Below are 22994 nucleotides of genomic sequence, written 5' to 3'. Positions count from 1 at the left end.
CCAGTAAACATTCTTTTTTTTTAAAAGATATAAAATCCTACGGGATTATAAGAGGATTTAAGATAGGTGTGTCGCTTGGTTGTCGATATACTCCATAAGATCAAATGGTATGAATTATAATTTTTATTGTTATATATATGTATATGGAAACTGCAAGTATCTTACTGGGTGTTTTCGAATCTCACTCTTATAACTTTTTACTGGTTAGTTCGGGTCGATTGGAATTGTGGAAGGATGGTGATGTGGGCTGTCAAGTGGATCAAATGAAAAGAAAAATAAATGAGTTTGCCGTCTTTAAATTTATCAATTAGTTTAATTTTATTCCAAACGTGTTATTTGAATTAGTTAGGAGCTTATGTTATGTTTAGATAAAATTTTCATATTTTAAATTTAAATTTATAAATGTTGCAGTTATTTGTTTAATAAAGAATTGTATTTTTATAGTTTAGCACTTAAAATAAAGAAAAATGAATTTTTCGTAACGTTTCGGAGTTTATAAAAAATTAGGGCGTTACAGCTTAGGCCCATTATAAAAAGTCCACGTCAGAGAATCTTGATTTGTCTGGATGTCTATGGTTATCGATGGAAAGGACCAGTGACCGTATCTGCTGCAAGCAAAGGGTGGGCTAGGGACATGAATTTGTAAAGAATGTGTTTGTAAGGCCGTGTTTGGAAGTGTTGTGTTTTGAATTGATGATGTGGCGGAAAGTTGGTAGAGGACTTACCATTTCGAAGGAGTTAACTGACCACGACATATTTTTGTCCTCCATTTAGGCGTCAATTGAAATTGCATTCATCCGATGAGTAATGAACAATGACAGAGCAAAGTTCCGTGGCTAATGAAACACTTTAAGAAGTTCAGTGAATACGTCGTGACATGGTGCGAAGTTCAGTGGCCATTCAAACATTTGACTCAAAGTTTTGAGGTATGTTTGGCTAAACTTAGAAAGCTCACTTACAAGTAAAAATGGATAGGGTTCTGAGACTTCATTTGACAAGAGTGATTTCTAAGACTTCAGCTAGTACTCATGAGGCATGAAGAGATCGTTATCTTGCATCAAATTCTTTAGTGTAAGATTTTATTTTTGAAAAATACATATTCAATTTGAAGCATCCAATGATGTACTATAAGAAAGAACTTTGAGTTCTACTCGTTTTCTTTGTAGCAGTTTTGAAATAATGTCATGGAAGCACTTTGAGAATTTGTTTGACACGATTTTTGAGAAGTTAAAAAATTGCTTTTGGATTCATTTGGCTAATTTAATGAAAGCGGGTTTTTAGAAGCTAGTTTACAAACAAAAATTAAGCCCCTGTTTGGTAGCAATTTTTCAATCCAAAAAATTAATTTTTTTAACATTATTTCACTATTCAACCATCATTTTTTACTTATTCACTCACAAGTGGGACCCACTTTTCTCTCTAACGATCAAAAAATCAATTCTCATAATTACTACCGAACGGGCCCTACGATAATTTTCTCTGATGACATTTTTACAAAGGCAAAAACAAAAGTTATACCAAACGAACCTAAGTCTATACATGTCCCAATTGTCCAATTTTCCGTTTCATTAGTTTGTCCTTGGACGACTCCAAAAAATATCATGATCTTATCTACCATTCATCGAGATATTTACAATATTATATTCTTCGAGATTTAATTTAGGCGATTACTGATAATTCCAATATTCAAGAATCTTTTTCAAAATTTATATTTACGAATCTAGATTAATTTCCAACAATCTATCCGTGATATCTACAAGTTATGGGAGAAGATTAACTATGTCAATCAAATTAGCTAGTATCAAGATTCAATTAATTTAAGCTTATATCATTCTCCTGAATCCATCTAATAAAAAATAAGATTTGTTCAAGTATTTTTGGATTTTTTTTAAGACTCTAAAGATTGTTAAAGAGAAAGAATGCACAAGTGGTGTATATAAAGATTGCTCTCGTCTCAAATAATAAAGTAATATTATTAAGTATTATAAATACTATTGGCTCCAAAAAATGTTGCCAACAGATATCAGATCCACCCACGCACACGTAAGCCTAATAAACAGGCTAAGACATGTGGACGGTCTTAAATGGACAGATCAAGGGCATGGAAGCGGCTCAACAGCGCGAGACGAGAACGTTCAGCAATTGTATAATAATTACCAATCGATGTTCATAGAATGCGCATATGGATTCGTATTGTATTGTATTGCAAGATGGTAAAAATGTTGTTGAATAGAGTGTATTAAGAAAGTAAAGAATGTGTAATCTTGGTTCTTGTATTGAGTCTTGCATTATCCGTGTGAGAGATGCATGGGGAGTATTTATAATATTACAAGTTAGATCATGGCCCTCGATTGGGAGTACACATGGCCTGATCTCATAAGTTTACATGTCAAATTATAAACATCACATTTGACTTCCTAACCTACTACACATTTATTAATTGACGGAGCCGTCGCTACTTTGACAAGACAAAACAAGATACTTGCACTCTATGATGAGTATCCCATCAATCAATCCAAAATGATCCTTGTGTAAGGCCGGATCTCTGGGGAGGAGTGCTATTTAGGGCGATCGGGCTTCGATCGGCAAGACAAACCATCTCGGCCTATTCACTTCGGCATTAGCATTTGGGCCACGTCATGGGTGTTGTTTTTGTATGTTGGTTGACTTTTGTTGTCTTGGAAAACCTCGGCTGAGATGCCATGTGGTTCAGCATGAATGGGTCATGGGCCCCAGTGGGTCGGCCAAGTGTATTAACACGTAACAATAGTCCCCCAAATTCAAGTATAGTCATTTATGTAATGCGTTGACTTTAATGTAGTAAGGCCAGTGTGTTGGGTAAAAATTGAAAGAATGTTTTGTACCCTAAATAATAGTCCCCCAAGTCCAAGTATAGATATTTATATCATGGTTGGAGTTGAAAGTGTACTATCGTGTTCGGATTAGTACGTAAAGTTTGCTGTTATAGTATTGTTGCGAGAAAAAGGGGTGACGAAAAAGTCGAGGCTGTGAGTGGATCGAACCTGCCGAGGCTCGTGAAAATATGGTTGAATTGTAAAGAAGAAGCAGAGGCTGTGAGTGAATTGAACATGCCGAGGCTTGTAAAGATTGGCTGAATTGTGAAGAAGAAGTCGAGGCTGTGAGTGGATCGAACATGTCGAGGCTTGTGAAGATGTGACTGAATTGTGAAAAAGAGCCTAGGCGGTGGGTGAATCGAATATGTCGAGGCTTGTAGAGACATGATTGTCTTCGATGGGTATGCCAATAATTTGATGTTTTGCTCATGTTACCGAGAAAAGGCAGCTGAACCATTTCAACTTCCAAGGCACGTACGACTGCTGCATTAAATGCGCAATGGTGGTTACAGCTAGGCCTTCTAGAAAGTGATGTGCCCGGGAAGGTGCGTGAGTGGCACGTTTGAATATGGGCGTTAATTTTAAAAACGGTTTGAATTCTATGCCTTGGATTTGGTCTGTAATAAAGGGCTTGATGGGCTTTGATGTGTCAACTGGGATTCGTCCTGAACTTGTATAAAAGGTATGAGACCCCCATTTTTGAGCTTTCTATCTCTGCAATTCTCTATCTTCTTTGAAAATCTCATTTTTCGATGTTCAAGCTTTTCTCCGATCCCCTTTTTTCAGCATCCTTTAGTTTTCGTAGTCGTTTGTATAGGTATTTCTTGTAAGAATCATTTACTTTGCAATCTTTGTCCATTTTCCAAACTTTTTCTGATATGGAGTCTACCTTTGGTAAAGACTCGATCACTGTAGCATCGTTTGGTGAAAGTGTAGTTCGTAGGGGAGACTCTGAGGTCGAGCAATATGCTATGACCGAGGAGCCTATAAATTACGAGGAGGAATGGTCTAGGATATCCTCAAATATGACCCAGAAGAGGTTGGGAGATAAGGGAGAGGTACTGCGTGCCTTACAACATAGAGACGTTAGTCCCCGAGGCCAACGAATGGGCCTACTATTCGAGGCCCAGATGCGTTGCTGTCAGTGAATACCTGTTTAAGGCGGGTATGTGTTTTCCTCTGCACCCCTTCCTCAGGGCGGTGCTTAGGAATTTCATATTGTCATCGACCAAGCCGAACAGGTAGAGCCAGTTGGTGGGGTCGTACTTCCTATGGAAAGAAGTGTCAATAGGGAAGGATATGCCCCTGCATGTCTTCCAGCCTAGAGTCTTAAGCAAAGATGAGTCGAAGGGGTGGCACTACATTACTGCCTGGGGGTCGCTCACTCCTTTTGTGGTGGGCTTGCCTTCTTCCATCAAGGGGTGGAAGGAGTTGTGGTTCTAGGTCAGGGATAAATGGCAGGCAGTTAGGGACAAAGCCTTCGCTTGTACGATACCGACCCATTACTACAAAACTCGTGAGTCTCCCAGCCTAAACTGTACTTTACATTCTGTTCGAGTTTTCTAGAATTTCTTGCTAACTGTTGTTGCATGTTTTGTAGATTCAAGTACGAAGTACCAGCTTCACGAAGCAAAGCTTGAGATTATAGAAGATATCTACAAGTGTCCCCTGAAGCTTCACCACTTTGACCATCTCATCTATCGAAGTCGCTACTCTATTGACTTTGGACTGATGGCTTTGAAGGGTAAAAACCGCCTATACTTCGAAAAAAAATATTTATTGATGCCGAATTCTAATCTGTTGTCCCATTATTTTACAGATAATTTCAAAAGGAGGGGGTACCCTGCTCCTGATATGGCCATTATCGTGAAGGCCACCGCTGTTATTAGGGCCAGCCCCTTGAAGTCCGGATCAAGCAGGGCTAGGGAGGTGAGGGGCAAGATGGAGCGTTTCTCCAAGAAAAACACCTCCCAGGCTTCTGAAGAGGAGGCTCCCCAGAGAGAGAAAGACAGGGAGCCTCGGGGAAAAGAGAAATTCCTAAGGACTCCCAGAAGAAGAGGAAGCTGGTCCACATCACTAGTTCGTCAGGAAAGTTCGGGACCTCAGTGTCCAAGGCCAGCAAAGACCATCCTCAACCACCAAAGCTGATGGACTCTGCCATAAAGACAGTGAAGGTGGAAATGGTTAGGAGGGCCGAGACTGAAGAGGCTGCGAGGTTGGCAACGAAGAAGGCGGGGGAGGAGTCGGCGAAGCAGGGCGTGAGGAGGAGTTGGCCCCGATGTTGTTGGAGGCTCTTTTGGCCGAGGTCTGAGGTGCTACAGCAAGTTTCTACAAATTTTGGACTAATAAGTGAGTCCTGCGCACCTCGTTCTGCGACACCATCGACCTCACGAGGGCCCTGGTGAGCCAAAGTGTGAGAATGTTTGGCTTCGCCTTAGAGTGCAAAAAGGCCCTCACCGACTTCCAGGCAAGGACCATGTCTTCAGAGAAGAGGCTGGCCTCCACTGAGGAGGAGTTGAAGAAAATAAAGGTCGAGGCAGAGGAGGCAAAGGCCCAAAAGTTTGAAGATGCTGCCAAGTTGAAATCTACCTTGGCCCAAATCGAGGCCTTGAAGAAGGAGGTATACGAGTCTCAGTGTAAGATGGCCTCTCTCACTCAGAAGGTGGAGACATCAAATAATCATCAGAATGTTACTGCTGAGGCCCTGGAGAAAGAAAACCTGGAGCTTCCTGGAGCCAAGGATGCATAGAACTTCTTGAATGACCAAATAAAATGACATGTTGATGAATTGGCCAAGGCAAAAAAGGCAGCCAATGTGGCGGGGGAGGAGGCAATTAAAGAGTACATTACCAATTTCCACAACACCGAGGAGTGCTAGATCTTCAACGCGAACTGGAGAAACTTCGGCTACGCTGAGATGATGGAGAGGGCTGAGGAGCTTTATCCAGGCTACGATCTATCCCAACTTAGATCTGAGTTTGTGGATGAGGTGCCTCAAACCCCAGCCAAGGAAGCAGTGGGAGAAGAAGCAGCCGAAAAAATAAAAGAGGGATCTGAGGCTCAAGCTGCTGAGGCTCCTACTGCAGAGGCACCTCCTCCATCGTTTGAAGCTTAGTATAGGATTCCTTTTCAGTTTACATTGATGTACTGACTTTGAGCCCACCTATTGTAATTTCTTCAATATCAATGAAGCCTCGCCAAAGGAAGGCATGTTACGTACGCCTCGGAGTTCAGGTGAGGTGGCCCAGAGTTGGGATCTAACCTCTCCTCCGAGGCACCTACATTTCCCTACATGGTAAATGGTGCAGTCATGTAGGGGCTTTTCTCCTTGGCGTTCAACCTCACCAAAGGGAAGCATGTGACGTACATCTCGGAGTTCAAGCAAGGTGACCCGAAGTTGGAATCTGACCTTTCCTCGGAGGCGCCCACCCTTCTCTTCATGGTGGATGGTGCAGCAATGTAGGAGCTTCTTTCCTTGGCATTCAGTCTCGCCAAAGGGAGGCATGTGACGTACACCTTGGAGTTCAGGCAAAGTGACCTAGAGTTGGGATATGATCTCTTCTCCGAGGCCCCCACGCTTGTGAAATTTGTTGGACTTGAGTAAATGAGAAATCTGTTGAAATTTGAAATTTGATACATGAGCTGGGCAAAATCGTCGAGCGAGGTGGTACAATCATTGATAATAAATTCGGAGATGCTCAATATTCCTCCATGTCTTCAATCCAATAGGTACTAGATCGAATCTCCTCTCTGATTTTGTAGGGTCCTTCCCAGATCGAACCTAAGGTACCTACGCCTGATTCTTTGGAGGAGAGAAAGACCCTCCTAAGAACCTGGTAATTGATTCGAAAGGACCTCTTCTTCACCTTCAAGTTGAAGTATTTTATCATCTTCCTTTGGTAAGTGGCGAACCTCAGCTGGGAGTAATCTCTTCTTTCATCAATGAAGTCAAGGTCACACATTCGAAGTATAGGCGACATGGTGATGGTAAGCCGACCTCGACGAGGCTCATGGCCTCGGTGCCATAAGTAATGAGGAAAGGAGTTTCCCCCGTGTGAGTCCTAGTGGTAGTTCGAATTGCCCAAAGCGTTCGAATTGCCCAAAGCACTTGTAGCAGCTCATCAACCCAAGCTTCCTTTGACGCATCCAGTTCCTTTTTGATAACATGCTTGGTTGTCTTGTTCACAGCCTCAACTTATCCATTCACGAGGATAAGGCGTGGAGAAGTGCTTCTTGATATCGAGTTCTTCGCATAATTTCCTGACATTCTTATTGTCTAACTGTCTCCCGTTATCTGAGACTATGGAGTGGACCGATATATGATGTTCTTCCACAATAACTTGAAAGTGTTTGCTTCAGTGATTTTTGCCAGCGGTTCAGCCTCGACCCACTTTGTGAAGTAATCAATGGCCACAATGACGAAGTTTGCGCCCCTCTACCTTTAGGTAGGGGACCTATGAGGTCCACGCCCCACTCAAAGAAGGGCCATGGGCTGGAGACGACAGTTAGCTCCTACGACAATTGCCTCTGTATAGGAGAGAAACGTTGGCACTTGTCACATTTATGCAAGAATTGAAAGGCATCATTTTTCAAAGTGGACCAGTAGTACCCTTACCTCAGTATCTTTTGTGCCAAAGCTAGTCCTCCTGAATGGTTGCCGCAAACACATTTGTGGACTTCCCTTAAAATGTAGGTGGCCTCTTCCCCACCTATGCACCGAAGAAGTGGGGAGAAAAAACTTCTCTTGTAAAACACATCATCGATGAAGAGGAAATGAGCTGACCTCCTTCTCAGTTTGTAGGCCTCATCCTTGTTAACGGGTAGGACCTGGTCCTTTAGGTAGGCTATGATAGGTTGCATTCAAGTGGGAGTTCCTTTGACACACATTACTTCGAGTGCCTCGGTAGATGGTTTGAGGAGGTATTCAATTGGTACCACAGCGAGCAGCTCGAAGTTCCTGCTACTCACAAGTTTGAGAGTATATCTGTGTACGTATTTTCGACATGAGGGATGTGGATCAATCCAAACTTCTCAAAAGATAGAAGGAGGTTCATCACCATCTTCAAGTAAGAAGCCACGATTTTTTCCCTAGCTGAGAAATTGCCATTTACTTGGCTTACCACCAGCTGGGAGTCACTGTCAATACGTAGCCTCTTTTCCTACATTTCTTTCTCTAATTTGAGGCCTGCAAGGAGCACCTCATACTCAGCAACGTTATTAGTAGCCTTAAATCCAAACGTCACAGCTGAGTTCAGCTTGTGACCCTTTGGGCTAACCAGGACCACCCCTGCTCCCGAACCTGTGTCTCTATCCGAACCATCCACAAACAAGTTTCACATGGGAGGCTCAACAGGTTCCATAACCTCTTCCACCTCGGGTATATTGTCGAACTCTGCCACGAAATCGACTAAGGCCTGGCCCTTGATGGTTGCCATTGTCTTGAAGACAATGTCAAATTCACTTAATTTCACTGCCCATTTCAGTAGTCTCCCTGAGGCGTCAGGCTTCTGTAGCACTTGCCTCAAGGGAAAGTTGGTCAGCATGTGAATGGTGTATGCCTGGAAATAGGGCCTCAGCTTCCTAGAAGTTGTATTCAAGGCCAAGGCTAGTTTCTCCATATTGAGTTAGTGAGTTTTCAGAAATAGAAGTGCGTTACTAGTGTAATACACAGGGAGTTGGGTAGTTCCTTCCTCTCGAATTAAGACTGCACTAATGGGCTCGCTGGAGACGGCCAGGTGTAATTGAAGAATATCGCCAGGCTTTGGCCTAGAGAGGAGGGAGCCTGTCCTAGATGCCTTTTACATGCCCTGAAAGGCCTCTTCACACTCCTCTATCCATTCGAACTTCTTCCCAGCTTTCAATACTTTGAAGAACGGGAGACATTTGTCAGTGGCTTTGGAGACAAAGCAGTTGAGAGCTCCAGTTAAGTTTTGGACTTTCTCGGGTTTCTGAGGTGATCTTATCTTGAGCAAGGCATTAATCTTTTCGGGGTTGGCCTCAATTCCTCTTTGATTGACCATGTATCCCAAGAATTTATCGGAGGCAATGTCGAAAGCGCACTTGAGGGGGTTGAGCTTCATCTTGTACCTTTTGAGGGTTCAAAAAGTGTCATTCAAGTGCGTCACATGGTCGTCCACCTTCAAACTTTTCACAAGCATATCGTCTACATAGACTTTCACTGTCTTGCCGATGAGGCCCACAAACATTTTATTGACAATCCTTTGATATGTAGCCCCAGCTTTTTTCAACCTAAAGGGCATCATTTTGTAATAGTAAAGGCCTTTATCAGTGATAAATGAAGTGCTCTCCTCATTGATCGAGTACATAGTTATTTGATTGTAGCATGAGTAGGTGTCCATGAAACTTAGGAGCTTGTGCCCAGTGGTGGAGTCTACCAATTGATCGATCCTTGGAAGTGAGAAGCTGTCTTTGAGGCATGCCTTGTTAAGATTCGTAAAGTCAATACATACCTCCATTTATTGTTGTGCTTCTTGATAAGCACCGGGTTGGAGACCCACTTTGGGTAGATGGTCTCCCTAATGAAGTCATTCTTGATTAGCTTTTGCACTTCTTCCTTCAAAGCTTTATACCTTTCCGAATTGAGGACTCTTTTCTTTTCTCTATCCGGGACAATCTTAGGATCTATTTTTAGGCGGTGGCAATTAACATTGGGGCCTATGCCCACCATGTCCTCATACTTCCAAGCAAAGACGTCAAGGTTCTTACAGAGAAAGTCTTTTTAATTTTTCTTTCATGTCGTTGCACAAGCCTTTGCCCACTTTCAACATCTTCGGGGGTCTCGAAGGTCAATCGGGAAGCTTTCGAGCTCCTCAATAGGAGTTATTTGGGGTTCATGTTCAATTACACAGGGATTGATCTCATTAATCATGGATAGTTCTTCCTGCTCGGGAGGTGCATCGATCATGTCAACATCTTCTTGTTTGGGAGGGCCTTGCCTGGGACGTCTGCCATGTCTACGTCGGTTAGGATAGCATGTACGTCCCGAGGCTCAACCTTTCTGATGGAGCTTAGATAGCACTCCCTGGATCCTCCTTGGTCACCTCTCAATGTTATCACCCCATTCTCAGTTGATAATTTCATGCACAAGTGGTGAATGGAAGCGATGGCTCCTAATTCCTTCAGAGCCGATCTACCCAAGACTCCGTGGTAGGCCGACCGACTGTTGATGATGAGGAATTCTATGAAGTTCATTGTGGTTTGGGGTGACTCTCCCATCTCTACCGTAAGTGTTATGTTCCCCCTCGGAGTGATGCTATCCCCAGTAAATCCACACAGAGGAGTGGTGGTGGGTGTTAACTCGTGGTCCTAGATAATCTTGTCAAAGGTGGACCCAAATAGGATGTTAATAGAACTGCCATTGTCCACTAAGATTCGCTTGAGCCCGTTCCAAGCTACAACGGTCCTTACTACAAGTGCATCATAATAGGGATAGTGAGCTCCTTCAGAATCTTCTTGAGTGAAGACAATGGGTGGTACTTGATTTCTTCGGGAGCTACTGTCCACGATATAACTGATCAATGGAAGGCGTTTGGCCTCTCGAGCGTAGTTTCGTTTTGTGCTCCGCATTTAACCCCCTACTAGGGACTTCCAAATATGGTATCCACCTAGTGAATAGGGGCCTCCTCTTGTGCGTGGTGACTTCTACGATGCCTGTGTCCTTCTCTGAGTCTCCCCGCATCGTGCTCCCTTTGACGAGGATACATCCTGTTCGAGGGGGAGTGGCCTCCTCACTTCTAGGTCGCTGGTCGTCCCTGGGTAGAGACCTATTTGCTTGCAGCCATTCATTTCTCCGGTCCTGAGGTTGTTCCCGCTGGTTTCAGTATGCATACTCTCGACACTCGAAGGTGTCATGACCATAGGAGTGGTGGTATGTAAAATAGTCGGGGGATTCTAATTAGGCCTATTCCTAGGCCCCGAACTATGCCACCAACCTCTTCCTCTGCGGGGGGCCCGTTGTGAAGTTGTAGCTTTCGAATCGACGATCATTGGGTTAACATCTTTATATGCCAAAGTTGGAACTGCGTTCAAAGTGGTTATGACAAGTGCTTGCCCTGAATTTCCATTACCAGGTGGGTTCTTCTGGTAGTCTATCAAGTGGGAGGTCAGTCCTCTGGCACGTTGCCTTTGTTAAGGTGGGAGGTCTCTGCTGTCCCGGATGTTCAATCAATTCCTCATTGATTATCTCCCACCTCATCATTTTCAGCAAAGTATCATAGGTGGTGGGATCTTGGTTTTGCACGTCCCTCCAAAATAGGGTATTCATATTCAGACCTCCTCTCAGTGTTGATAAAGCCTCACGATTGGTGAGTTGCACGCAATTTGTCATTTCATCAGTAAAGCATGATAAAAATCTTTTTAGAGATTCCCCATGTGCCTGTCTCATGTCTTGAAGGCACTAGATAGGGGTCTCTCTCTCTTTGCTCACCGCAAATCTTTTTAGGAAAGTGTTTTTGAATTCTGCCCAACTCCTTATGCTCCCAGGTGGCAGCCTACTATACCAGATTTCAGCCGCTCCACTAAGTATGTGGAAAGCCCTGCACTTCACAGCTGGGGTGGTGCCTCTAAAGCTCATATGAGTTTTATAAACGCTTAGATATTTTTCTGGGCCGCCTCTCTTGTCGTACTTTGGTATTTTGGGCATCACATAGTGGCTCGGAACCTGGGCACTCCTTAGTTTCCTTGAAAATGGCAGATTTTCTTCGTCGTCGTCCAAATCATAGGACCTGTGCTGCTCATCTGAGTCATTGTTCTCATCAGCCTCGTGCCTGGGTGGCTAATGAGAGGGTTCAGTTTGGGTTCTAGCCTCCTCTTCCCTTCTTTGGCGCCTATTTCTAAGCGGGGCAGCATGGGGGCATTTTCATGCCTTTCCTCCGGCTAATGAGTCATTGGAGGTGGGGTCTGTGGCCTAGTCTGAGGCTCGTATAGCTGTTGCTGTTGCCCGCGCATCGGTTCTATGAGCTTGATTCTGTCAAAGACACACTATTAGACCTCCTAGGTCTTTGTTCTGGCTCATTTGCTAGTGGAAAGTTATCTTGATTATACCAGGCCTTGATGGGTTAGCCCGCAACTTAATTGGAGGAAATATCAACTTCTACCTCTCTCTCCATAGGGCTTTCGTCTCGTTTGTATTCTGGTGATACAATCTTTTAGCTTTGGACTTCCTCTTCTTGTTGGTAATGTCATTGGGGTGCATAGGGAGGAATAGGAAAGCCTCCCTAGCTCTGCATTTGGACCATGAGTTCTCTCATGGCCATGTTTTGGCTAGTAATGTCCCTCATGTTTGCGGCCATGGTGGCCATCTCTCTCGAGAACTGAGTGGCCATTCGCATGCCACCTCTTTTGTGGTGGTGATGAGGTCGATGCCGAGCTGTAGGGGCAGCTGTCGGTGGGTGCATTCCCACGTATTCCCTTACCCTCCTAGGGGCACATCCTCGTTCGAATTCATTCTTTCGTGTTCCAACTTCAAATTGGTGCAAATTATGGGGCTTCCACTTGTTCTTTTCCAATAACAAATCATTTTTCAAGTGGGATACCCAAATATTCTTCTTTTAGTAAGCTTTTCCACACGGTTACTTGTGGTTATTGTATGGTTTGTTGACCCCAAAACATGTAGCCAAAAGATATCGGATCCACCCGCGCGCATGTAAGCCTAGTCCAACACGCTAAGAAACGTGGGTGGTCTCAAATGGACAGATCAAGGGCATGGGAGTGGCTCAACAGCGCGAGACGAGAACGTTCAAAATTCAACGAGATGTTTGCATAGCAATTGTACAATAATTACAGATCAATGTTCATAGGATGCGCGTGTGGATTTGTATTGTATTGTATTGAAAGATGGCAAAAATATTGTTGAATAAAGTGTATTAAGAGAGTAAAGAATGTGTAATCTTGGTTCTTGTATTGAATCTTACATTATCCTTATGAGAGATGCATGGAGAGTATTTATAGTATTACAAATTAGATTGTAGCCCTCGATTGGGAGTGCACATGGCCTCATCTCGTAAGTTTACATGTCAAATTATAGACATTACATTTCACTTCCTAGCCTACTGCACATTATTAATTGGTAGAGCTGTTACTACTTTGACAAGACAAGACACTTGCACTCTATGATGGGTGTCCCATCAATCAATCAGGAAGGATCCTTGTATAAGGCCGGATCTCTGAGGAGGAGTGCTGCTTAGGACGATCGAGCTTCGGTATGATGGGCCTCGGCGTGAAGGGCCTCGACAAGACAAACCACCTCGGCATATTCACTTCGACGTCAACATTTGGGTCACGTCATGGGTGTTTTTTCTGTATGCTGGTTGACTTCTATTGTCCTAGTAAGCCTCGGGTGAGATGCCACGTGGTTTGGCATGAGTGGGCCATGGGCCCCAGTGGGTCAGCAGAGTGTATCAAACGCGTAACAAACACAATTCCAACGTGTATATACAATTGTGCATACTTGTAAGAAAATCACCTCTTCACACAAAAAATAAAATAAAAATAGAAATATTTCTAATCATATGGATTTCGAAAATTCATTAAAAGTTCGAGAATGTCTTGTTCAAGCATATATGGTCGACGGTTGAATCATTTTAGATTACAACTTCTGAAAATTATCGATGTTGTAGATATTCAAAACCTCTCGAAAGTATTTAACGTTTAGAAAATTCCCGATCAATATATAGTATTTCCAATGAACCTATAAAAAGAGCTAGCTCATAGATTGCTCAGCTCATTTTAACTCATGGGTAGCTCGTTTGGACTTGGCTCGAGGAGTCATGAGTCAAAGGGCCGAGTCGGGCCTTAGATTTGGACACGAGTCAAGCTCGAGTGTCTAAAGGTTGAGCCCTATCACCCTTCCACCTGATTTATCACTGTTGGATTAACATCTCACCGAGTACTCGTTCTTCAGTTGCTTACATATACAAAATCTCACTTTGTACTCATTCTTCAATTGCTTATAGATACATTGATAATTCCCAATAAAAAATTTTGAAACGACACACTCCAAAATATTTTCATCTTCGTATTTTGACTTTGTTTCAACCCTGCATTATTCAATAAAATAATATTACACGTAAATCTAAAAATTTTCCTTATATTTTAACAACACATTTTCCATTAATACACTATTGAAAATGCATTTTTTATTTTTTGTTACAAGAATGGAGCTCAAGCAAAGTATAAATTGCTTTGAAAAAAAAAAGGAAAAAAAAAAAAGAAAGACTATTCTTTAACACTGGAATTACTCATTGAAGTCATAATCCTAACACACTACTAAAAACTAGTACTAAATTTAACTAGGAAAATCTTGAAATCTAAATAATTTAATAAAATAAATAAAAATGAGGCTGCCTTGTCTCTGGATCTTTGTGGACTAATCTGTAAATATTTCCAAGTGTAGGAACCATTTTTATTAGGAAAAAATTCATAAATATAGCATCTGCCAAATACAATTTCATTTTTAACAAACTTCTTTCAACTTTCAAAAAATCAGGAGGTAATTCTGATTTTTAAAATTATATAAATGATTAAAAATATTTTTTAAATTAAATATATTAAAATCACAATTTTGGTGATAGTTACATTTCAATTACATATTTACAGGTCACAAATTATTGATCACGCTTTTTACCGTCATATATTTTATGAATCACATATTTTATCGATCACATATTACTTATTAATCACAAATTAGTCAATTTATTGGTCACAATCTTCCAAATATTGGTCTCGAACCACTTCACCACCTACCCTACCCTACCCTAACTCCACGCCACGACCACAACTACCACCACTCGCTCGCAAATACACCACACCTCAAATCGCCGCCACACCATTACCCCCTGCGCCACCGACTGCAGAATCACCACCTCGACGTCCATTACCACCACACAGCACCGCTGTCATTCACCATTAACCACACACTACCATTGACATAAACACAAATCCCGTAACTATTTTCGCGCGACGCCACCACCACCACTTCACACCTCTCTATACATGTAGATCTGGATCTGATCGTGATTGGAGTTGTAACAGCTACATATCAACACTGTGCGATGCGTACAGATCCTGGCAACTCCATCGTAACTCCATCTCTATACACATTGCTACTACACAACACATGCCTGCTATACAGTGCCAACCGGAGTTTCCTATAGGTGACGCTACGTACGACAGCAGGGCCGTGAGCACTGCAGTATCTTCTCTCGACGGTGTGGTGGTCCTCCATTGATGGTGAGATAGAGAGAGGAGATAAGGGAGAGGGATAAGGAGAAGAAGAGGGATTAGAGTTTGAAATTGGGGTGGGCAGATAGTATATGGGTTAGGTATATAATTAATTTAATTTTATAATTATTATAAATTTAATTTTTCACCTGATTTTTGAAAATATGATTTTATAAAACTTGTTTGGGAGGGATTAAAATTCGATTTTAATTTAAGTTAAAGTCAAACAATCAGTATTAACAACTTTTTTCATGGGTCCCAAGATTTTTTAACCACACATTTTAAAAAATTCTATCATAATTTACTAAAAAATTTAATTTTAATTCCCATCAAACATAGACGAAAAGTTTAATGGCAGGATTTTGTGTAATTTTCCCCTCTATTATTTCCCCCAAATTCAATCACACCACTATCCGGCCCATTAATTGCTTACATATTACGTGGCGTCTTTCCTACGCAAGCCCAAAAATGGATTAAACACGACGCCGTATTACAACTCTGGAATTTCAACCACTCGAATTTTGTCCGTGGGATCAGGCCTAAGCCCATCTCAGCCGCCTATTTGTAACGTCCAGAATCCTGATTGATTCTCATTTTTCTATTCTCATTATTTTTTATTATTAAAAGGATTAAAACGCAGACAATCATTGAAAAGGCAGAACACCTCACTACAGCGGTCGTAGAAAATTCACTCCTCAAAGCAGCGGCGACCGGCGGAGGCGGTTAATCGCCGGCCAGGAGAACATGTCAGGTGCCACTCAAGACGAAGACAAGAAGCCTGGTGATCAGTCGATCCATATCAATCTTAAAGTCAAAGGCCAGGTTTCAATCGTTTATCTGTTCCTTGTGCCCTCTGTTTTTTGTTTTTTTCATCTGAATGTTTTGTATTTGTGATTCTAGAAATGTTTTTATGCCGTATGATGTTTTTGATTTACTTGATCAGTGTGGAATTTGTTTCTAGGTTTTTGAACCATTTTTATGGTTTTGTTTACGTTTAAATTGCAAATCGTTTGTTTATAGGTGGCCCTTGCGGGTAGGTATATGAGTTAACTGTTCCAATGGTCACTGAACTTAGATCTATGTCTTCGATTGTTTATATGTCTTTCATGTCTTCGTTTGAAGAATTTAAAAAAATGTTGTACATTACTCGCCTTAATCTGGACATTTTCCAAAGTTCAACATTTATGCTACTGCGTAACTTACAACATTTTCAAAAGTTCAATGGCAAAAACTCTACATTTTAAATAGTAAATCAAAGACATGGACTGACCATTGGAACAATTAATTCTAGGTATACACATTAGTTTTGCCGTGCATGCAACTAATTTTTGGAATGACTACTGTATTATTGTTGTTACCTCTGCCATTTTCCATCCAATCTTTTAATTGTTTTTTATATGTTTTTGATTTAATTGGATAGCGTGCAGTGCCTTATAGGGTTTTAGAACAATGTAGTTTTGTATTCAAGATTTTATTATGTTGTTTTAATAGTAGATATTTTGATTATTAGGGGTCTTAGTGGTAGGTTTTAATATTAGATTTATTGAATGAAAAACAATGTATTAAACTCAATAAGGATAAGAACAAAACACTCCATTAAAGGAGGAATTACACTCCATGATAGGAGGAACAAAGAACTCCAAAATAGGAGGATGATAACACTCCATAATAGGAGGAAGAGAAAGACATTCCACAAAGGAGGAAAGACACTCCATATAGGAGGAAGAAACCTCCATGGAAGGAGGGATTGGAGACTACAATCCAATGAATTAAAATGTGTACAAACTCTAGTATTTATAGAGAAAATAACTAGCTAACTAGGAAGTCTCTAGAATCTGGAAATTCTGGAATAAGAAGTAATCTGCCGGACATGGATTTGGTTGAGCTGGAAGTGAATATCCTGTTAAGCTGGAATATTCTGCTGATGTGGATTTTATATTCCAGCACGGTTCAGTTTTTTTATGCCTATAATTATAGGAATGCTTAGAATAAGTATTATTGCTCTGGAAACTTTGGCCACGTGTTCTGTTGCAAGTTATGGAATCAATCAACTGATTAAGGATTTACGTAACATGTTTCACACCGCCACCTTTTATAGCCTGACCTATTGTTAGCAGTTTAACACTAGTGAAGATGAAAATTCTTGACAGTGAAGTTAAAAACACTGAATCTTATCAGTAATTCTTATCAGTCCAAAAAACCCCAAAAAAATTCTTTCTCGAGAAAATCCTGATTAGCAAGTTTTCTGCACCTTTTAACCCTTCCTTTGTAGCTCTGTTTAACCCTTCTGTTGTTGGATTAGTGGTCAATGGCTGAGTGAAGTCTTCCTCTGTTCCTCTCTTTTTTAGAAGATGAAATTTGTTTAGCAAACATAATTCTCTTGAGAGTGAAGATGCTCTTAGTATTCAGTTGAGTTTCTAGACTGTAGGTTGCTTTAGTCCACTTCAAACCTCATTTTGAATAATGTTATGACAGTTATTTTGTTGAAGAGGATTTAAATTGAAAAATGAAACTAAAGAACTGTACATATAATGTGAATTTTATATGGCAGCCATTCTGCCAACTGTTTAACAGAATGAAGCCATGTTTAATCATTGGTTCACCTGAATTATTCTTTCTCATTTATTTGCTGTCAACTGATTTCTCTTTCAAGTGATATAGAAGGCATCTTCTTTTCCTTTATTTCCTACCACAACCTTCAATCACCCTATATATGTATGCATGTGTGTGCCTGATTTATAACGATACAAGTACTTGTGTCTACTGCCTATATTTATTTTTGCTGCTTTTTTTAACATTATAGCACTCTTATTCCCACTAAGAAAAATACGTTCTAGGCCTTTTATGATGCTATTCTGGATGTTAACATATTCTTTTATAATAGTCTGTTAATAGTATTTTTTTAGTCTTTCAAACACTTGATACAACCTATTAATGACCATGTTGGCAAGTTTATATATATGTTGTTGAGGATGAGGTAGATTTAAGGCTTTAAAGTTTTTGGTAAAGGAAGTTGCGTTTCACTACATTCTGCTATTGGGATGCATGGATATTTGTTTGTGGAACGGCCTAATCCTGGTTACTTTATGCAGGATGGAAGTGAAGTAGTTTTCAGAATTAAGAGAAGCACACAGCTGAAAAAGCTCATGAATGCTTATTGTGATAGGCAATCTGTGGAATTTAACTCTATTGCATTCTTGTTTGATGGACGTCGCCTCCGGGGGGAGCAGACTCCGGACGAGGTCAATTTTCATCCCTCTTCCCCACACACACCCACGGCCACATGATCTCATTTCTTCACAATCTATTCACACACCAAAATACATAAAGTTTCAGATGCATTTTTTGTTTGATGGTAGTCCCTTCCAAGGTGAGCAGACTCCTGATGAGGTCACTGTTCCTTTGTACTCTCTCTCTCTCTCTCTCTCTCTCTCTCTCTCTCTCTCTCTCTCTATGCACATGCACATGTTCACATTTTCGCAAGCTATTCAAGCATCAAAATTGCATTTTTTCTTTACAGCTTGAGATGGAGGAAGGTGACGAGATAGATGCCATGCTGCACCAGACCGGAGGTTCAACTGCATAGTAAGAGGACAAGTCCACAAGAGTACCGTTTGGAAATGTAATATAGATTAAGTGCCTTCAAACTTATTTAACTGCAGCAGTTTAGATATTTCAATTGCCAGTCTTTTGGTGTGTTTGATCCTCTTCTGAACTCCACATGATTGCTGACTGTTGTTAAATTTTGCTTTCAGTATTGCATAGTATTCTACAAGACACCAACTACCCATTCAGTTTCAAATGCTTTGGTTTTCAATTCCTATACGTTTATTTGTTTCTTTTTGAGACGCTGGTGCTCTCTTTCCTTCTGTATAAGTGCAACTAAATTTTCTTTCTCATTCTAAATGTCTGGCTAATGCAACTGAGGAAACCAGTTATATAGATCTTCATTGACTAATAAAAATAAAAGGGTCTTTGTAACTGCTCAGGTCACGATAAGTATGGTTGCAGTTGAACCATGGTCTTCCTGAGCTTTGCTACCCAGTTCGAAGATGCGGGAGATGGTTTTGCACATCGTTTCTGGAGTGGTTATTTGAGATGGAATGACACACATTTGATTGAGACCCACTACTTTGAATGCCTTTTTTGAGCTGGTTCTTGCTCGGCTTGCCCCAAAGTGAGCAAGAGCTAGCTCGCCTAGTGAGTGGAGCCAAACTTGGGTTCAGGTTGACCTAGTGATATATGTATGTCTAAAGCACCTCCTAGAAAAATTGATTGGAAGTAATCTCACAATCACCTTCGAATTCAATTCAATTCATTGACACCCCCTCCCGAATGTACATAGAAGGTTGACTGAAAGCAATCTACCAAATCTTGGGTTTGCCTTGGTGGCTTCGTCGGGGATTTGGGGTGGCGTGGAGGGTGGTTAGGGGGTTAGGCTTCCAAAACAATAATACAAGCCTCAGCTCCACCTACAGGTTTAGAGAGCGAGACTGCTAAATAATAAAGAAATAAATAATTCCTGTAACTGTCCTTTATCCAGTATGCTAGGTAACTCATCAAGCCATTTAATTCACAAAATATTTTTGCTAGGTTAGCTTTTTTACTTCTTCCGAAGACTGAAAAAATGATCTGAAATCTTGACCTTCAGGTTTTGAAAACTATTAAACTAATATAATCTATCTTGACACGATACAAAAGATAATTTTCGAGTCATTTAACCCCTTAACCCCAAAAAACAAGATTGGGCGTACAAGTCAATCAAAGTCGAAGCGCAGCCCTAAAATTTAGGGTGCGCTCAAGGACTTCCAGCAAAGAAAGTTCCCTTAAAAGTCTATTTGTCTTTACTACTAGTAATTTGGTTGTTATAATGTCACCGCAGTACAATGCCATTGAACTCAAGGTTCTAAGTGCCTCTTTGACAGCGATTTTTGTCTAATTATAAGGAAAAATCCGACCATTATATGTAGGAAATGGGCCCCACGTTGTTGCAGCCATTTTGGACTGCACCTGTCCTGTCAATTAAAAATTTTAATGAAAAGAGCCTACGTAATGAAATCAACTAGCAAAAAGCATTAACGATGCAAAATCCTGCACCGATTGCGGTACAATAGAGTTGCAATTCACTAATTATTCCAAATGTTCGCCAAAATTGAAAAAATCGAGAGGTTATTTGTATTCCTCCCTGAATTTTAGACACTCATTACTCAACACTATTAGCAAGGACATTTTTGACAATTTAATTTTAGTCAATTTTGTTGCCAATTTCTTTCTAGACGTATATAAAGGTTAGATTTTTCGTTATAATTGTACGAGAATTAGCGGGAGCCAAATTTTGGAAATTTCATTAATTTAGGTATTGTTCATTGTTACGATGATTTCTGTCCAAATATTTCATTTGCATACTTTTAAATTAGGTAAAAATATTTTATCTCACTTTTGTATTTATTTAGTTTTAATATGAAGAGTAAATAAATATTTTTATGCTCTCCCAACCAACTTTTCGGCGAATATCGTTAATACAGACGATATAGTCTAATTACTGGAAGATTAGAGAAAAACTTCGACCAAAAAATTTTAAGAAAATAAACACTGCTGCAACCTACTTTTTTAATAGCTCGATGCAAGCTCCATTCCGCCAAGGCGACACTTATATTAGTCGTGTTGAGCTTCGACATTCCAATTAACCGCTTAAGTGATTACTATTTCGATTAACTCGACTTTCTTTACCTCTCTAACCTCGTCACCTCAGACATAGGCACGTGCCTCGCATGTGTATATATAGAGGACGCAAAAGCAGAGTCCTGACACAGAGAGCGATAGCAGAAACTAACACGCAAAGAATGAGGAGCCAATGCAAATCCAAATGCTTGTCTTTTCCATCTTTGATCTCTGTAATTTCACTGTTTACTGCATTTCCATTTTCTGAATCTTTCAACTATGGCGAAGCCCTATCGAAGAGTCTCATCTACTTCGAAGCGCAGCGTTCCGGTCGCTTGCCGTACAACCAGAGAGTCACTTGGCGCCACCATTCCGGCCTAACTGACGGCTTAGAACAGGGGGTCTGGTCACTTAATAACCCACACTTGCAATATTTGTTGTGAAATTTGTTGTATGTGATCGATTTTTACTTAAACCGGGTAAAAGAAGTTTGTGAAGTTTATTGTGTGCCATTTTTGCTTGAAACTGGTGGACTTGCTTGGAGCTCACTATGATTATCCACATTTGCGTGATGAATGAAATTTTGGTCTAAATTCGTGAAGTTTATTCATTATTGTGCGTGATTTTTACTTGAAACAGGTAGACTTGGTAGGAAGTTACTCTGATTATTCACATTTTTGTGCCGAAACATTTATTCTGCAATTTTGATTCGAATTCGTAGAGTTTATTTTGTGCGATTTTTTATTGAAACAGGTAGATTTGGTAGGAGGTTACTATGATGCAGGTGATAATGTTAAATTTGGTCTTCCAATGGCTTTTACCGTTACAATGCTGTCATGGAGTGTTGTTGAGTACCGGGATCGGATTGTGGATGCAGGGGAATATCGCCATGCCCTTGAAGCTATCAAATGGGGAACTGATTATTTCATTAAAGCACATACACATCCACATGTTCTTTGGGCTCAGGTAATTTACACATTTTTCTCTCTCCATTTCTGTATTTTTTTGAAAATTTGAAGAAAAGAAGCGCATTATATGCCCGATTGCCGACAATTTGCAAAAAGTATGAACAATATCCTCCAATCACGCCAGAGAATTGCTTTTGAATTTCGGCCTTAACAGTTTTTCCTGAATTTCTGCGTGGGTCCATTACTACAAAATGTCAGAAATTACTCCCAATTTTCATGGCAATTTGGGGGTGTTAAAATGAATGATTTGATGATATTTTCAGGTGGGTGATGGCGGCACCGACCACCTCTGTTGGCAGCGACCGGAGGATATGACTACTTCCCGGCGTGCTTATAAGGTGGATGAGGAGCACCCAGGCTCCGACGTCGCCGGGGAAACGGCAGCCGCCATGGCGGCGGCGGCGATTGTGTTTAGGCTAACAAACCCACATTACTCACACCTGCTTTTGGATCATGCACGACAAGTAAGTTAATTAAGTTGTTAAGAAGCCAGACAAAGTAAATCTTTACCAAATTTAATAAGGGCATGATGTAATCGCCTTTATTGTCCACCAAAACTACTACATAATCCTATAAATAATATTTTTAAATTAACTCATTAGATTTTTAAGTTCTAAAAAATTACTAAGAGAAGGTTGAACGGTTTTGGTTAAAAGCTTAGGCAGTTAGCCAACTGAAAATTTTAGTTATTTAAATTATATATTCTTTTAAAGACTAAGTTCACTTATTTCACCAAAGTTATACTATATTTTGGTAAGGATTCTTTAAAATTCATTTTTCATTAAACATTCTTTTAATAAAATAATATTGCACATGAATTCATAATTTTTTCCTACGTTTTAGACAAACATTTTTATGAAAAATCACTTTTAAAGAATTTATTGTCAAAAAATATATATCAAACATGCTCTTAATGTTTAATATATGCAAATTTTTGTAAATCGACCAAAGTTGTTTATTTAAATTATATATTTAATACAACAGGTCATTTACTGTACTATTTAATTTGTCCAACACTACGGCTTAAACATAGACTTAGGCCCCGTTTGATTGCACGAAATTTTTCATGGAACTTGGAATTCAAATTCTAACTTTCACTTTTTGCTTGTTTGATTGACAAAATTTTCCAGGGAATTGATTTTCAATGAATTTTTAGGTACAACACCTTAAAGCCTGATTTTCCACCTTTTATTTTCCTAGGGAGTAGGTGGTTTTTGGTTTTCCACCTTTTTTTTTTTTTTTTTTTTTTTTTTTTTTTTTTTTTTTTTGG

General features: G+C 40.4%; 2 protein-coding genes across 7 annotated transcripts in view; both read left to right on the top strand.

Annotated features, from left to right (window-relative positions):
- Positions 1-15692: 15692 nt before the first annotated feature.
- On the top strand, positions 15693-18920 carry LOC111402466 (small ubiquitin-related modifier 1-like). 5 transcript variants are annotated; one of them, XM_023030796.1, is made up of 4 exons: positions 15693-15917; positions 18188-18337; positions 18455-18485; positions 18616-18920. In XM_023030796.1, exons 1-3 carry the CDS (start codon positions 15840-15842, stop codon positions 18467-18469), a joined length of 243 nt encoding a protein of 80 aa, XP_022886564.1. In that variant the 5' UTR covers positions 15693-15839; the 3' UTR covers positions 18470-18485; positions 18616-18920. The 5 variants fall into 5 exon arrangements, with proteins under 5 accessions (XP_022886564.1, XP_022886563.1, XP_022886560.1 ...); XM_023030795.1 differs by having other exon boundaries at positions 18455-18499; XM_023030792.1 differs by having other exon boundaries at positions 18432-18485.
- Positions 18921-20735: 1815 nt separating this feature from the next.
- LOC111402464 (endoglucanase 11-like) overlaps positions 20736-22994 on the top strand; it is a 5288-nt gene continuing 3029 nt past the window's right edge. The window contains exons 1-4 of one of the 2 annotated variants that reach the window (XM_023030788.1): positions 20736-21157; positions 21510-21540; positions 21634-21722; positions 21988-22188. In XM_023030788.1, coding sequence (XP_022886556.1) covers positions 20867-21157; positions 21510-21540; positions 21634-21722; positions 21988-22188 — 612 coding nt within the window. In that variant the 5' untranslated portion in view covers positions 20736-20866. Of the gene's footprint in view, positions 21158-21509; positions 21723-21987; positions 22189-22994 lie in introns of both variants that reach the window. The other variant, XM_023030787.1, reaches the window with a different exon arrangement.

The sequence above is a fragment of the Olea europaea genome, chromosome 10 (assembly GCF_002742605.1).
Source record: "Olea europaea var. sylvestris chromosome 10, O_europaea_v1, whole genome shotgun sequence".
In the NCBI taxonomy this organism is placed as follows: Eukaryota; Viridiplantae; Streptophyta; class Magnoliopsida; order Lamiales; family Oleaceae; genus Olea; species Olea europaea.
This window is presented reverse-complemented; position numbering and strand designations above follow the sequence as displayed.

Coding starts and splice junctions, on each gene's coding strand:
- LOC111402466 (XM_023030792.1), top strand. CDS start 15,840: ATGTCAGGTGCCACTCAAGACGAAGACAAGAAGCCTGGTGATCAGTCG. Junction 15,918..18,187: donor ATCTTAAAGTCAAAGGCCAG/GTTTCAATCGTT, acceptor TACTTTATGCAG/GATGGAAGTGAAGTAGTTTT. Junction 18,486..18,615: donor GTGAGCAGACTCCTGATGAG/GTCACTGTTCCT, acceptor TTTTCTTTACAG/CTTGAGATGGAGGAAGGTGA.